This window comes from Vanacampus margaritifer, chromosome 18 (genome assembly GCF_051991255.1).
Source record: "Vanacampus margaritifer isolate UIUO_Vmar chromosome 18, RoL_Vmar_1.0, whole genome shotgun sequence".
Taxonomy (NCBI): Eukaryota; Metazoa; Chordata; class Actinopteri; order Syngnathiformes; family Syngnathidae; genus Vanacampus; species Vanacampus margaritifer.
Window position 1 is genome coordinate 4,898,139 of NC_135449.1, and position 13,041 is coordinate 4,911,179.

The 13,041-nt window shown below is 40.4% G+C and overlaps 1 protein-coding gene across 2 annotated transcripts in view; it reads left to right on the forward strand.

Annotated features, from left to right (window-relative positions):
- Window positions 1-12,330, forward strand: part of LOC144037951 (integrin beta-3-like) — a 29,972-nt gene extending 17,642 nt beyond the window's left edge. For both annotated transcript variants that reach the window (XM_077549850.1, XM_077549849.1), the window contains 10 exons: window positions 770-931; window positions 1,029-1,124; window positions 2,432-2,521; window positions 2,712-2,846; window positions 4,391-4,823; window positions 8,189-8,411; window positions 8,505-8,605; window positions 8,679-8,798; window positions 10,987-11,153; window positions 11,920-12,330. In XM_077549850.1, the coding sequence (XP_077405976.1) occupies window positions 770-931; window positions 1,029-1,124; window positions 2,432-2,521; window positions 2,712-2,846; window positions 4,391-4,823; window positions 8,189-8,411; window positions 8,505-8,605; window positions 8,679-8,798; window positions 10,987-11,153; window positions 11,920-11,988 (1,596 nt within the window). In that variant the 3' untranslated portion in view covers window positions 11,989-12,330. The remainder of the gene's footprint in view (window positions 1-769; window positions 932-1,028; window positions 1,125-2,431; window positions 2,522-2,711; window positions 2,847-4,390; window positions 4,824-8,188; window positions 8,412-8,504; window positions 8,606-8,678; window positions 8,799-10,986; window positions 11,154-11,919) is intronic.
- Window positions 12,331-13,041: the final 711 nt, after the last annotated feature.

A 13,041-nucleotide genomic window follows, 5' to 3' on the forward strand; every position in this document is an offset into this window, starting at 1 on the left:
ATTGGAGGACCTTGGAAAATTATAATCTAAAAAATATATATAAATCTAAATAAAAATATATTTAAAAAAAATAAAATTATATATATATATATATATATATATTTATATATATATATATCCTGCACCCATCAGGTTCTATAGTACAACACATTAACCTAATACAATAATTGCCTTAGTAATTTAACTTACAATATCAATACCAATATGATTGTTTTTGCACAAAAACAGTTTTTTCCCCCAAATGTCAGTGTAACATCTTAGTCAATGAGTAACAATAATAATAATAATAATAATAATAATACATTTTATTCATAGCCGCCTTTCTATGCAGAGGTTGAGTTGACGCAACTGGACTCTTGTTGCCAAATCGATTTTTTTTAACACCCCTAGTTCAATCTGATATTGATGAACTATGGAACATCAATTCTTCTTAAATATCAAGGACATGATTAAAAAAAAAAATTCCACAAGCATTAAATTGTCATAAAGTGCAATAAGTCAGGTCTTTCGTAAATATAAGAAAATAAACAGTAAAATTTCAAGAAAAAAAGTAATATACAAAAAAAAAAATTGGCGTTAAAATTCAAAGTTGTTGTTAATTTATGGGGAAAAAGAGATTGAAAATAAAAATCTATTCTATATGGATTATTCGGTTTTTTAAACCCAGCCCTAATTTTTTTAATTTAAGCAGTCATGCTAATAGACTACCAAAATGTGTTGCTATTATAGCATTTGGGCTTTATCTTGTTGTGATTCGATGGTAACCCAGGAGCATATCGGCTGGCGCCCCGGCGCGTCCCACCTCCTCATCTTCACCTCAGACGCCAAGACGCACATGGCGCTGGACGGTCGCCTCGCCGGGATCGTGCAGCCCAACGACGGACGCTGTCACCTCAACTCGGCCAACGTGTACAGCATGTCTACCATCATGGTTAGCGTGCGGTGTGTGTGTTTGTCCCTCACACTTGGGTAAGAGTGTGTGCGCAGAGCTAAATAAACACGACTCCTACTTTTGTCGCTTTCAACAGGACTACCCATCCCTCGCTCTCATCACGGAGAAGATGTCAGAGAACAACATCAACCTCATCTTTGCCGTCACCAACCCTGTGGTTTCGTTGTACCAGGTCAGCAACTTTACGATTGCTGTGGGAATGAGCCAAACATTTAGCGGTTCGGACATATTTGATAAAATTATGGATGGAAAAGCAATAAAGTCGCGGTCCTATAAAGCGTCCAGTCAGATTGCTCTAATGTCATCTCCTTATGCTGTCACGTATTTTCGTCATCACTTCAATTTGTTCTCTCTTTACAAATATCCCTCAGCATTCAAATATGAAGGATTTGCCTATTCTAGTTATTTTCAACACACATTCGTGACATGTACGTATAGCATTTAGCAAAGTATTGAGGAAAAATTCCTGCAAAATCAAAAACAGTAGTCCTAGACACGAATGCAAACTGAGAATTGCTGCTCTGACCGGTCTGTTATTACTTAATCCCGAACATGCAGCGCGTTCTTAAACTCTTCCAAACCTCACTGGCTTTTAAAAGACATTTTTGAACGCCGCTGCGGAGGAATGGAAATTCTCAAATTTATCACCCATGCGCAGTGTACTGACTCAGCAAGTTGCAGTCAGAGACAAATGAATGGAGTTAAGGCAGGATGCAGGGAAAATTCTTGCAATGTGAATTGCGAGATAGCAATTGTGGCGTTCCCACATATGATATTGTGATTTTTATTCTCCACACTTTTTTGCCGTGAAACAACTCCCACATAATACTTATTAATAATAAAAATTAATAATAAAAAATTCACGCCTCCTGGGGTATGTATTGTCTGATTCCACATTACTTACAGTGTTTGCACTATTTAACGTTAACTTATTCACTTAATGAATTCATTAAAAAAAAGATTATTAAAAATGAGGGGTGACAGGCAATTAACATTTTTAATTGTAATTAATCGCATGACTTCGCTAGTTAACTCACAATTAATCACAAATGTTATATCTGTTCTAAATGTACAATAAAAAAAAAATTGATTTTCATACTCTTTTTAACAAAAGTGGAAAAAAAATGTTAAACTAATAGAAATAGTTTAAATGAAAAAAAAGTGTATATATATATGTGTGTATACTGTATATATATATATATATGTATATATATTTAAAAAAAAAAAGAAAAGAGAAAAAAAACATTTTTATTTTATTTTATTTTTTTTAAAAAAGGAGACCAATGATGATGTCAAATCGAATGAACAATACTGAGCTCTCCTTAGAAAAAAAAATAGTTTAAATGATTTTTTGACGTTTATAGTCGTCAATGGCAGTGAATGAATTAAAAGAAAAAAAATGTATTTAACATTTATTTATTTTTGTTGTTGTTGTTGTGTTGTTTGTAGAATAACCAACCTTCCATTTTATTTTTGTAGAACTACAGCGAGCTGATTCCCGGCACCACGGTGGGAACACTGTCCAACGACTCCGGCAACGTTATTCAGCTCATTTTGAAGGCTTACGCCGTAAGTGTTGCTTGTTCACACGGGAAACAACATTTGTGGCTCAAGGATGGCATTGGTTTGTTGACACATACCGTGTGAGTCACACGCAGTCTGGTCAAATCCTTTTTCAGAAATACCGTCATGATGGAGATCCTAGTGGGATTTTTTTTGCGCGTGTGTATAACATCTCGGTCTCACACTATCGCTGCAGAAAATCCGCTCCAAGGTGGAGCTGGAACTTCTGGGCGTCCCGGAGGAGCTGTCCCTCTCCTTCAACGCCACGTGTTTGAATGGAGAAGTCATCCCGGGCCTCAAGTCCTGCTCCGGACTCAAGATAGGAGACACGGTGAGTCCAAGGCAGCACTAAAACGGAGTTCCAGCAAATGGATTCATCTACCATCTGTCAACATCCAGGGATCTACCACGTCGAGCTCTATTCCAGTGTTTGAAAACCATTTTGCATTTGACTGATGAATGAACTATATAGTCCACTATATAAATGATTTGGAACAAATTTTGAGTTCTAATACTTCACGAGCTGGTTCCTTTTTCCATTTCCGAGCTTCTTGCTATCTATTTGTAAACTGTCTTTTGTTTCTTCCTGTTTTTTTGTCTTTCCATCCTTTTCTAAATCTGCCCTTTTCTCCGTACCACCCCAGGTGACATTTTTTGGCCTACACACATTTCTGTTTCAGGGTCTCATTTTCTCCTTATATGGTCGTCCCTCCGCATGCCGTCACTGCCTGCTTTTGGGCCTGGACCAGATTTGGATGTAATGCCAAATGAATGATTACTCACGAGTATCTGGAGGCAGTCCTGGTGTTATGTCTGTACAACATAGCCCATAAGAGTTGACGCTACATGAGGCCTTTAAATGCTACTTTATTTAATCCATACCAAAAAAAAAAAACTAAAGACAATTCATCTTCAGAGTTTCTCTGCATTAAGTATTTACATGTTATTTTTTTTTCTTATGTCAAGAAAGGAAATATTTACTTGTGTGAAAAGCCACGAAATGCTCCGACACTGTTGCATGGATTTAATAACTTATATCACACAAAGTGCAAGTGTGCATATTTATGTGTGATGTCACATGAGTTTGTTTTTTTTGTTTTTTTTTTGTTTTTGTTTTTTTCTCTCTTCAGAGCTCAGTATTGTTCATTCGATTTGACATCATCATTGCTCTCCTTTTTTAAAAAAAAACAACAAACAAATCAATTTAAAAAAATTTAATAAATGTTTTTTTTTTTTATATATATATATATACATATATATATATACATATACACACATATATATATATATATATATTTATTTTTTTTGTATGTGGGTGAGTATGTGTATGTGCGTGTGTGTGTGTGTGTGCGTGCGTGCGTGCGAGCGTGTGTGTATTCATCAGTTCACCTAAAGCCCATTAAAAAAAATCCCATACTAATAATATAATATAATAATAAATTGCCAAATGCAGAAACATCAATGTAAGTTATCACGATGTAGTGGCTCTCGCTAACAGATGAGTTTGTGCTAGCGTGTCAAATGTTGTGGTTTGTTTGTGTCGAATAATCCAGTCTTAATCTAGTCGTTTATGTAACATGGGTTCAGGATTGTGTACATGTTAGATGCGTTTTGTTGACGCTTTCCTATTTTTTTCTGTCTGTTTTTTTTTTTATGGCTTTGATGCCATCTTGTGGCATCCATAGGCAATTACAAATCCCTTTTAAAGATGCTTCCAATTATTCGTAGACTTGCGCAAAGTGTGACGGGTTTTTACTGGACCACAATACCGGTTAAAAATGGCATCCAACTATTACAACGCTGTTAAATAACAACAGTTTTCATGATCAAATTTTTATATGCAAGGAAATTTATTTTTTATGCTTTTTGTGTTAGGTGTCTTTCAGCGTGGAGGCCAGAGCACGAGCTTGCCCCAAACAGAAGAAAAAGAAGACCTTCATCATCAAGCCGGTCGGCTTCAAGGACTCGCTCTCCATCACCGTCACCATCGAATGCGACTGCAAGTGCCAGAACAAAGCGCAGCCGAGCAGCCCCAAGTGTCACCACGGCAACGGCACCTTCCAGTGCGGCATCTGCATGTGCCACCCGGGGCGCCTGGGCCCGCACTGCGAGTGCGCCGAGGGCGACTTCGGGCCGGCCGAGCAGGACCGCTGCACCGAATCCGGCGTGTCGGGTGTCTGTAGCGGGCGCGGGGACTGCGTGTGCGGCCAGTGCGTGTGCCACAGCAGCGATTTTGGCAAAGTGTGGGGGAAGCTGTGCGAGTGCGATGACTTCAACTGTCTTCGTTACAAGGGAGAACTCTGCTCTGGTATGTACATGTTTATCATCCATCCATCTTTTTGACCTTGAGGTTTATAGACTCACATTCACACCTATGGACAATTTAGAGTCTCCAATGAACTTAACATAATTCGCCAAAGGCTGCCAACAAAGTGTGTTAAAAAACCAAAAAACATTTGATCTAAATCCGCCTCCATCAGAGGTGGCAAATCCAGGTCCAGAAAGTAAAAACCCTGCCACGGTTTGGCTTTAGCCCTTGATGCTAGCTAGCTAGCTCGATAAATGGTAAACGAGCACCATGGGAGCTAGCTAGCTAGCACCTGGAAAAGCACCAGAAAGTAAAACCCTGCCAAAATTAGGCTTTAGCCCCTGATGCTAGCTAGCTAACTCCCTAGCAGGTAAACGAGCACCATGGGAGCTAGCTAGCTAGCACCTGGAAAAGCACCAGAAAGTAAAAACCCTGCCGAAATTGGGCTTTAGCCCCTGATGCTAGCTAGCTAGCTCAGTAGCAGGTAAACGAGCACCATGCGAGCTAGCTAGCTAGCACCTGGAAAAGCACCAGAAAGTAAAAACCCTGCCGAAATTAGGCTTTAGCCCCCGATGCTAGCTAGCTAACTCCCTAGCAGGTAAACGAGCACCATGGGAGCTAGCTAGCTAGCACCTGGAAAAGCACCAGAAAGTAAAAATCCTGCCGAAATTGGGCTTTAGCCCCTGATGCTAGCTAGCTAGCTCAGTAGCAGGTAAACGAGCACCATGCGAGCTAGCTAGCTAGCACCTGGAAAAGCACCGGAAAGTAAAAACCTTGCCGAAATTGGGCTTTAGCCCCTGATGCTAGCTAGCTAACTCCCTAGCAGGTAAACGAGCACCATGGGAGCTAGCTAGCTAGCACCTGGAAAAGCACCAGAAAGTAAAAATCCTGCCGAAATTGGGCTTTAGCCCCTGATGCTAGCTAGCTAGCTCAGTAGCAGGTAAACGAGCACCATGCGAGCTAGCTAGCTAGCACCTGGAAAAGCACCGGAAAGTAAAAACCTTGCCGAAATTGGGCTTTAGCCCCTGATGCTAGCTAGCTAACTCCCTAGCAGGTAAACGAGCACCATGGGAGCTAGCTAGCTAGCACCTGGAAAAGCACCAGAAAGTAAAAACCCTGCCGAAATTAGGCTTTAGCCTCTGATGCTAGCTAGCTAACTCCCTAGCAGGTAAACGAGCACCATGGGAGCTAGCTAGCGAGCACCTGGAAAAGCACCAGAAAGTAAAAACCCTGCCGAAATTAGGCTTTAGCCCCTGATGCTAGCTAGCTAGCTCAGTAGCAGGTTAACGAGCACCATGCGAGCTAGCTAGCTAGCTAGCACCTGGAAAAGCACCAGAAAGTAAAAACCCTGCCGAAATTAGGCTTTAGCCCCTGATGCTAGCTAGCTAACTCCCTAGCAGGTAAACGAGCACCATGCGAGCTAGCTAGCTAGCACCTGGAAAAGCACCAGAAAGTAAAAACCCTGCCGAAATTGGGCTTTAGCCCCTGATGCTAGCTAGCTAGCTCAGTAGCAGGTAAACGAGCACCATGCGAGCTAGCTAGCTAGCACCTGGGGCTAAAGCAAAACTGTGGCAGGGTTTTTACTTTCTGGACCTGGATTTGCCACCTCTGCCCTCCAATGAAACAATTTCCAGCAAGGGTTAACACTGAATGAACCCAGAGTCTTCCAGAATGCACACTCACATGCATCTGCAGTGTGAGTTGGCAGCCGTCATTACCGCATACGAACTTGCCACGCACCTCATCTGGTAAGAATTACAACCAAAAACACTTCTCTTTAAGCCCGGGACATGGGCTCCATTCACAATAAACACGCGCTGCACTGGGAGGGAGTGTTATGAGGATTCACGCGCACAGCATGACTTTTGAAACCTGAAAGTTCCAATTTGAAGGCAAAATGAACAAAAAATGAAGTGTCACTCAGTGGAAATTATGACGTCAGCCTCATGTATGAGTAAGTTAAGCGGGGATTTTTTTTTGTGTAACAACAGATGGTCTGTTACAAGATGCTGTCAGTAGTTTTCCTTGTTCGACTCATTTCTAACAAACTAATCCGAGAAACTGAAAAGACAGTGGAACGGCTCTGGCAGATGTTCACCGTCAAGCCGGCTAGCTATCAGCGACGCTAGCTCAGAAATGTTTGTTTTCACAGTTACAGTGATTTCATGTTATTTTACATACAGTATATGACTATATATGTCTATGTCTATCTTGGAAAATATAAAAATATATAGGACAAATAAAAGTTACAAAAAAAGAGTAAAATGCCAAAAAAATAGCCATCAAATGTCCAAAAAAGGAAGAAGAGAGGCAAAAAATTACCATATGTCAATAAAAATGCCAAAAATGTCAGAAATTTCTAAAATTGTATAAAGAAGAAAGTATGAAAAATGACCCCCAAAAATCCCAAAACGGAAGATAAAAGGTAGAAAAAAATGAACCTCAAAGTATTTCATGCTGCATATTTTTCTGTTATGGCGCAGCTCTGATTAGCTCTTGGGTCCTCAGCACATAACACTCCAACACACAATCTTCAAATGTTTTGCGGCTCCAAAAAGATTATTAATATTTTTTTTTAATGCTAAAATGTCTCTTTTGACAGTAAAGGTTGCTGACCTCTGCGCTAGCCGTTCCTCTGCTAACACTCAAATAGGTGCATTTTTTCAGGGAATAGCTTTTAGTTATTCTGTATGTTAGCAAAACAGGCTTCATTGTATGTTCTTTCATGCATGATTAAGTCAACACATCCATTTTTTACCCACGGAAAAACACTTCTCAGGAATAATTTTTGGAGCAGCAATACTATCAATGTCATCATCTCTTCCATTTGCATACCTCATTTCATCTTGGCATGTTTTAGCCTTGCTCCCCAGAGCCTACAAACGCATGTATTCCCCCAAGTGGACAGATTAACATGAAAATACCTTTGCGCTTACTCATGGGCCCCGGCGTGGTGTAATGATGCTAAAAATAAATCCATGTTTGGGCTGAAAAAAAAAAAGGGGCGGAGCGGGAGATTTTGGGGGAAACGTTGCCTTAAATGTCTGAAGAAGAGAAAGAAAGCATCTTTACTGCGGTGGAGCGGTGATTGTTGACTGAATGTGGCCGCAATGTTTTGTGCACTGTCACTCTATTGTCTGAATGTAGACAGATGGGGGAAAAACAACCAACCCCCCCTTCCACAGTTTAATAATATGTTTTTGTCAGTATACCCTCGGGAGCTAAAAAAAAATATTTTGGAGGAAATAACGAGGCGAGATATAGAACTGAAATGCACTTTGGCAGCCACTAGAGGGAGCCCTTCGAGAACCACCGGTTTTGGTTTTCGACGACGACTTCTCATTTTCTCTCTCTCTTCCTCCCAGGTCACGGCGTGTGCAACTGCGGCTTCTGCCAGTGCGCCCCCGACTGGCAGGGGGAGAACTGCAACTGCTCCACACGTACCGACACCTGCATGTCGCACCTGGGCTTGCTCTGCAGCGGGCGCGGCCAATGCGTGTGCGGCGCCTGCGAATGCACCCAGCCGGGCGCCTACGGGGCCACCTGCGACAAGTGCCCCACCTGCCCTGACGCGTGTACCATGAAAAAGTACACAGGGGACATTCACTATGTCCATTTTGGGAATCTACTTGGAATGTACTCATTTTGTATGTTTTTATTTTTTCTTTTTCCGAACGTCAGGGAATGTGTGGAGTGTAAACATTTCAAGAGAGGTAAACTGTTCGAGGACAACACCTGCGCTCGCATCTGCAAGGATGAGATTGTGCTGGTGGAGGAATTAGGTGAGGATAAAAGCAACTTAACAGCTGCAAAAGAAATACGTAGCCAAGTCTAACACGCGGCAAATTTGACTAGTGCTTCATGATACGAACGCGGTGAACTGCACTTACAAGGACGAGGACGACTGCGTGCAGCGTTTCCAGTACTACGAGGATACCAGCGGCAAGTCCATCTTGTTTGTCGTCAAGGAGCCAGGTAACATTGAGAATTGAAAATTGTTTTGAACTCTTTGACTGCCAGACGTTTTCAGAAAAGGGATGCCGTGGGTGCCAGCCGATTTAAGCATTTTGACTGATCTTTCAAGGTCCACAGAAAATGATGTGTTTGGACTATGGAAACACACATACTACCAAATGAAAGATTGGACTCTCATCTTTCATCAGAAAAAATAAGTTTGTTTCTACCTTATTCCGTTTTTCAGTAATCAACAATAGAAAATGGTTAGTTTCACCTCTGTTTTGAAACAAACGTCTTTTAACGTCTTTGGCACTCCTCCATAGGATTTTACTAAACGTTATTTAACGTTTTTGGCAGTCAAAGAGTTTTAATAGGTAATTGGTTCTTTAACTCATTCACTGCCAGTGACGGTTATAGACGTCAAAAATTCATTTGAACTATTTTTTAATTAGTTTAACATTTTTTTCCACTTTTGTTAACAAGAGTATGAAAGCCTAGATTTTTTTTTATTGTACATTTAGAACAGATATAAAATTTGGGATTAATCGTGAGTTAACTCATGAAGTCATGTAATTAATTGCCCGACGCTCCTAATTTTTTATTGTAATTAACTGCATGACTTCAATAGTTAACTCAGGACTAATCATAAATTTTATATCTGTTCTAAATGAACAATAAAAAAAAATCTAGGTTTTCATACTCTTGTTAACAAAAGTAGAAAAAAATGTTAAATAGAAATAGTTCAAATGGATTTTTGACGTCAATAGCCGTCAATGGCAGTGAATGAGTTAAAAGGGATATATCCCGGTATTTTAAGCCCTTCCACAGTTAACTATAAGCATATAATGAATAAATCTTACCTTTGACACCACGACTTAGACCGGCCAACTTTAGTTCACGTTTTAATGTGTAATAAACATACACAATTTTACAGTTTGTGTATCAATGTAAAATAGATGAGCATTCCCTGCAACGATATTCATATTGCATTTGATCCAAAATGTAATTTACAATTGAATGCTCTTACAAGAGCACAATCAGTATGTGTGTAGTATGTGAACATAAAATGGGCAGCAACAAAAAAAAAGGACAAAAAGGAACCAATAAGGAAATGTACATTAAGATGCTGCAGTTATGCTTTAGGCCAGATGTGGCAGTCGTGAGTAAAAAAAAAAAAAAAAAAAAAAAAAAAGTGACAAACTGCACAAAGATCCTTTAAATGGGATAAGACATTTTACACTTAACAAGACACACTTACCAAATGAAGGTAAACCAGCAAGATTAAGGCCGTTAACTGCTGTACTTCCTGTTAGTACTCTTATTTTGAAACGTGTTCTTCTTATCTCTTCTGAGGTGATTGTCACTAACTTGAAGAAAGCAACGGTAATCGTAGGCGGCTTTCCCATCATGCTTTGTTGCTGTTGCTCGTAACACTCGTGATTGTGTTTGGCCTCTTTTATGTGTTACAAGGTTTAATATAGTTACATTGTTATTGTTTCTATTCGTGGATTAAAGTTTTGCTACTTTTGGTATTAAATTATTGTTTATTATTTTCGTCTTCTTTCAAGTCATCTGCTCGTTGGGTGGTGGTGGAGAAGGGAAGGGGGTCGTTTAACGGGCCCCAATTGCCCGGAGAGAAAGTCGGTCTTTTGCTTCTAATGAATGCGTTCGTTTAATTTAGACTCCACATTTGAAGCGGGGAAATACGGCAAAGTTTACCTTGAACACGTTTTTGCGCCCCGCCGAGGCAAAGTGGGTCGTAAAACATCCCGGCCCAGCTCTTCTGGGACCCGCTGACTCCGCATTAACAGAGCTAGGTAAGCAAAATGAAGCGCAAAACAGACAGGAAAGTGAGAAACTGAGTTCAAGTTATATAAACGCTCCAAAAAAAACCGCTACGAGATTTGGAAAATAGATTTGATAATGAGCATGCGTCAGAACGCTCAATGGGATGACAGGAAAGAGAAAAAATAAAAGCGCACGCAAGAGGAGGAAGTGGAGCTTTGATGTCACTTGTAAAAAGTGGCCTCTCCCCAAGGGCACTTCACGCACTAATAAGTCACAATATTGGCGAAAAAAGCAACTAAGTGGACCAATGAGAGCTTATTCTGTAGACCAGGGGTGGGCAAAGTACGGCCTGCAATGTTTGGAGTAATTTAACCATTTTTTTTCTACAATAAAGTAATAATTCATTTGGCTCCCTTAGACTGTCCCGAGGGTCCGGACGTTTTGGTGGTGCTGCTCTCGGTGGCGGGGGCCATCTTGTTCCTGGGCTTGGCGGCGCTGCTCATCTGGAAGTTGCTGATCACCATTCACGACAGGCGGGAGTTCGCCAAATTTGAGGAAGAGCGCGCGCGGGCCAAGTGGGACACGGTGGGTGGAATGTCCCGATCGTTCGGTCCGTTGCAATGGAATCCTATGTTGTTTATCAACTGCAGAAAGGGTTAAAGGAGGCACATTATGATGTGTTATTTTCCTTCCCCGTTCAACATACGTGAGCTTGCTGACAGCGTAGGCAATGGCAGGGTGGACGTTTTGAGTTGTTAGCATTTAATGAGCAAATGGTGGACTTTCACTTAGCAAGTCAGTCGCAGGTAAAATAAAAGCAGAACTTGTTTGGCTTTTCACTGTGGTGTAAATGGTGCTTATGGGGGCCACACACACACATTCTGCAGCTTGGTGTTTTTTTTTTATTATTTGCGTGGCCTGCTGTTTGCCACATCACTACCAAAGGCAGCTAGCGGAAGGCTTGGCTTTATATTAGCCGACGTTGAGTGGCTTTTCCTGGTAATTGGCTGCTGTGTGGCGCTCCCACTAAACCGCAACAATTCATTTCAAGGCCGACCAATCAGAGGACAGATGATGACATTATTGAGGGCCTGCACTTGGGCTCTGTAAAGACAAATTAAATTTTTTATTTTTTTTTTAACACTCACATTGCTAATATAGCTTAAGTTACATCAGCCAGCACGATTGATTGTGAAGGCCTTGGGCAGATTACATTGACATGGCAACACATGAGGCTAAAATCGGATTGCCCCCCGAAAAAAAAAAATCATGCTGGAAACAGAGCAAGAGAAATGCTACGAAATTAGTAGAATGGACTGTAAATTAATATATGTGTGTATTTCCCTTCCAGGGACACAATCCTCTTTATAAAGGGGCCACGTCCACCTTCACAAACATCACATACAGAGGAAAAGACTGACGCTGGCTGAAAACATTTCAAGGTTGAAACGGACTTCCACTGTGGGAAGGCACAGAATCATGTGCAGGTCTCTACTGTCACAAAGCAATAAATAATAAGAATTATTGTTATTTTGTAAATATGTAGAAATGACTGTGTGGCTCTTGATCAAGGATTTGTCACAAAACGAACCTTTGGCTTTAATAAATGTTGTTCCGTTGATGATTTACATATCGAAAGTTCATTCATTGCGCCGTGGGAAATTATCCAATTCCACTTCTCGGTGCCATTTCTGTCTGCGCTGTAACATTTTTGTAAAATAAAATATGTGCCTTGGGTTAATAAAGGTTAGGAAACACTGGATACACAGTATCGTTAAGCTGATAGCATAATTTTTTAAAGAAATTTTAAAAAACTTTTTTTGGGGGGGGAAACATTGCAAAATATCATGACATTAATACACAAGAAAAAAGGCGATATTTAACAAGCACGATGGCGGTTTTTTTATTTTTATTTTTTTTACATTACACTCTACTGCTACCTCCTGGCCATTAGGTGCAACTGCACTGTCGTCGGGTTACATTTACAGTGTTGCTGTTTTGCTGTTGGAAAACGTCAATAACATATGCATAGTATGTTTTTTTTTAATACAGTGAAATGATTATAGCAACTGTACTACTTAGCTTATTTTTGTACATTCGTCACATTTAAATTTGATATATTTTCTTTTTTTTTGTTTACATTTTTGAACAGTTTTGCATTTTCCTTCACGGATTAAAAGAACTATAATGTTTGTTATATAATTAAGTTAAAGAAAAAGTTACCAGTTTCAGCTTTTCCAATGCATTTTTTAGGTGACTTGTAAAAAAAAAAAAAGTTTGACAACCACTAATTGAGCAATGGACATTTTTATTCGCAAATAATACGCCAAACCTACCTTTCGAGTCATTATTTGCTTAAGCTTACTTTCTCGGTGAACAGTGGAGAACCGGAGAGAGGCACCATCCCCAAAGCTCCCTGGGAAGCCCAACATCGGCTCACTCAGCGGGGTTGAGCCACTCGGGAAGGACCTGG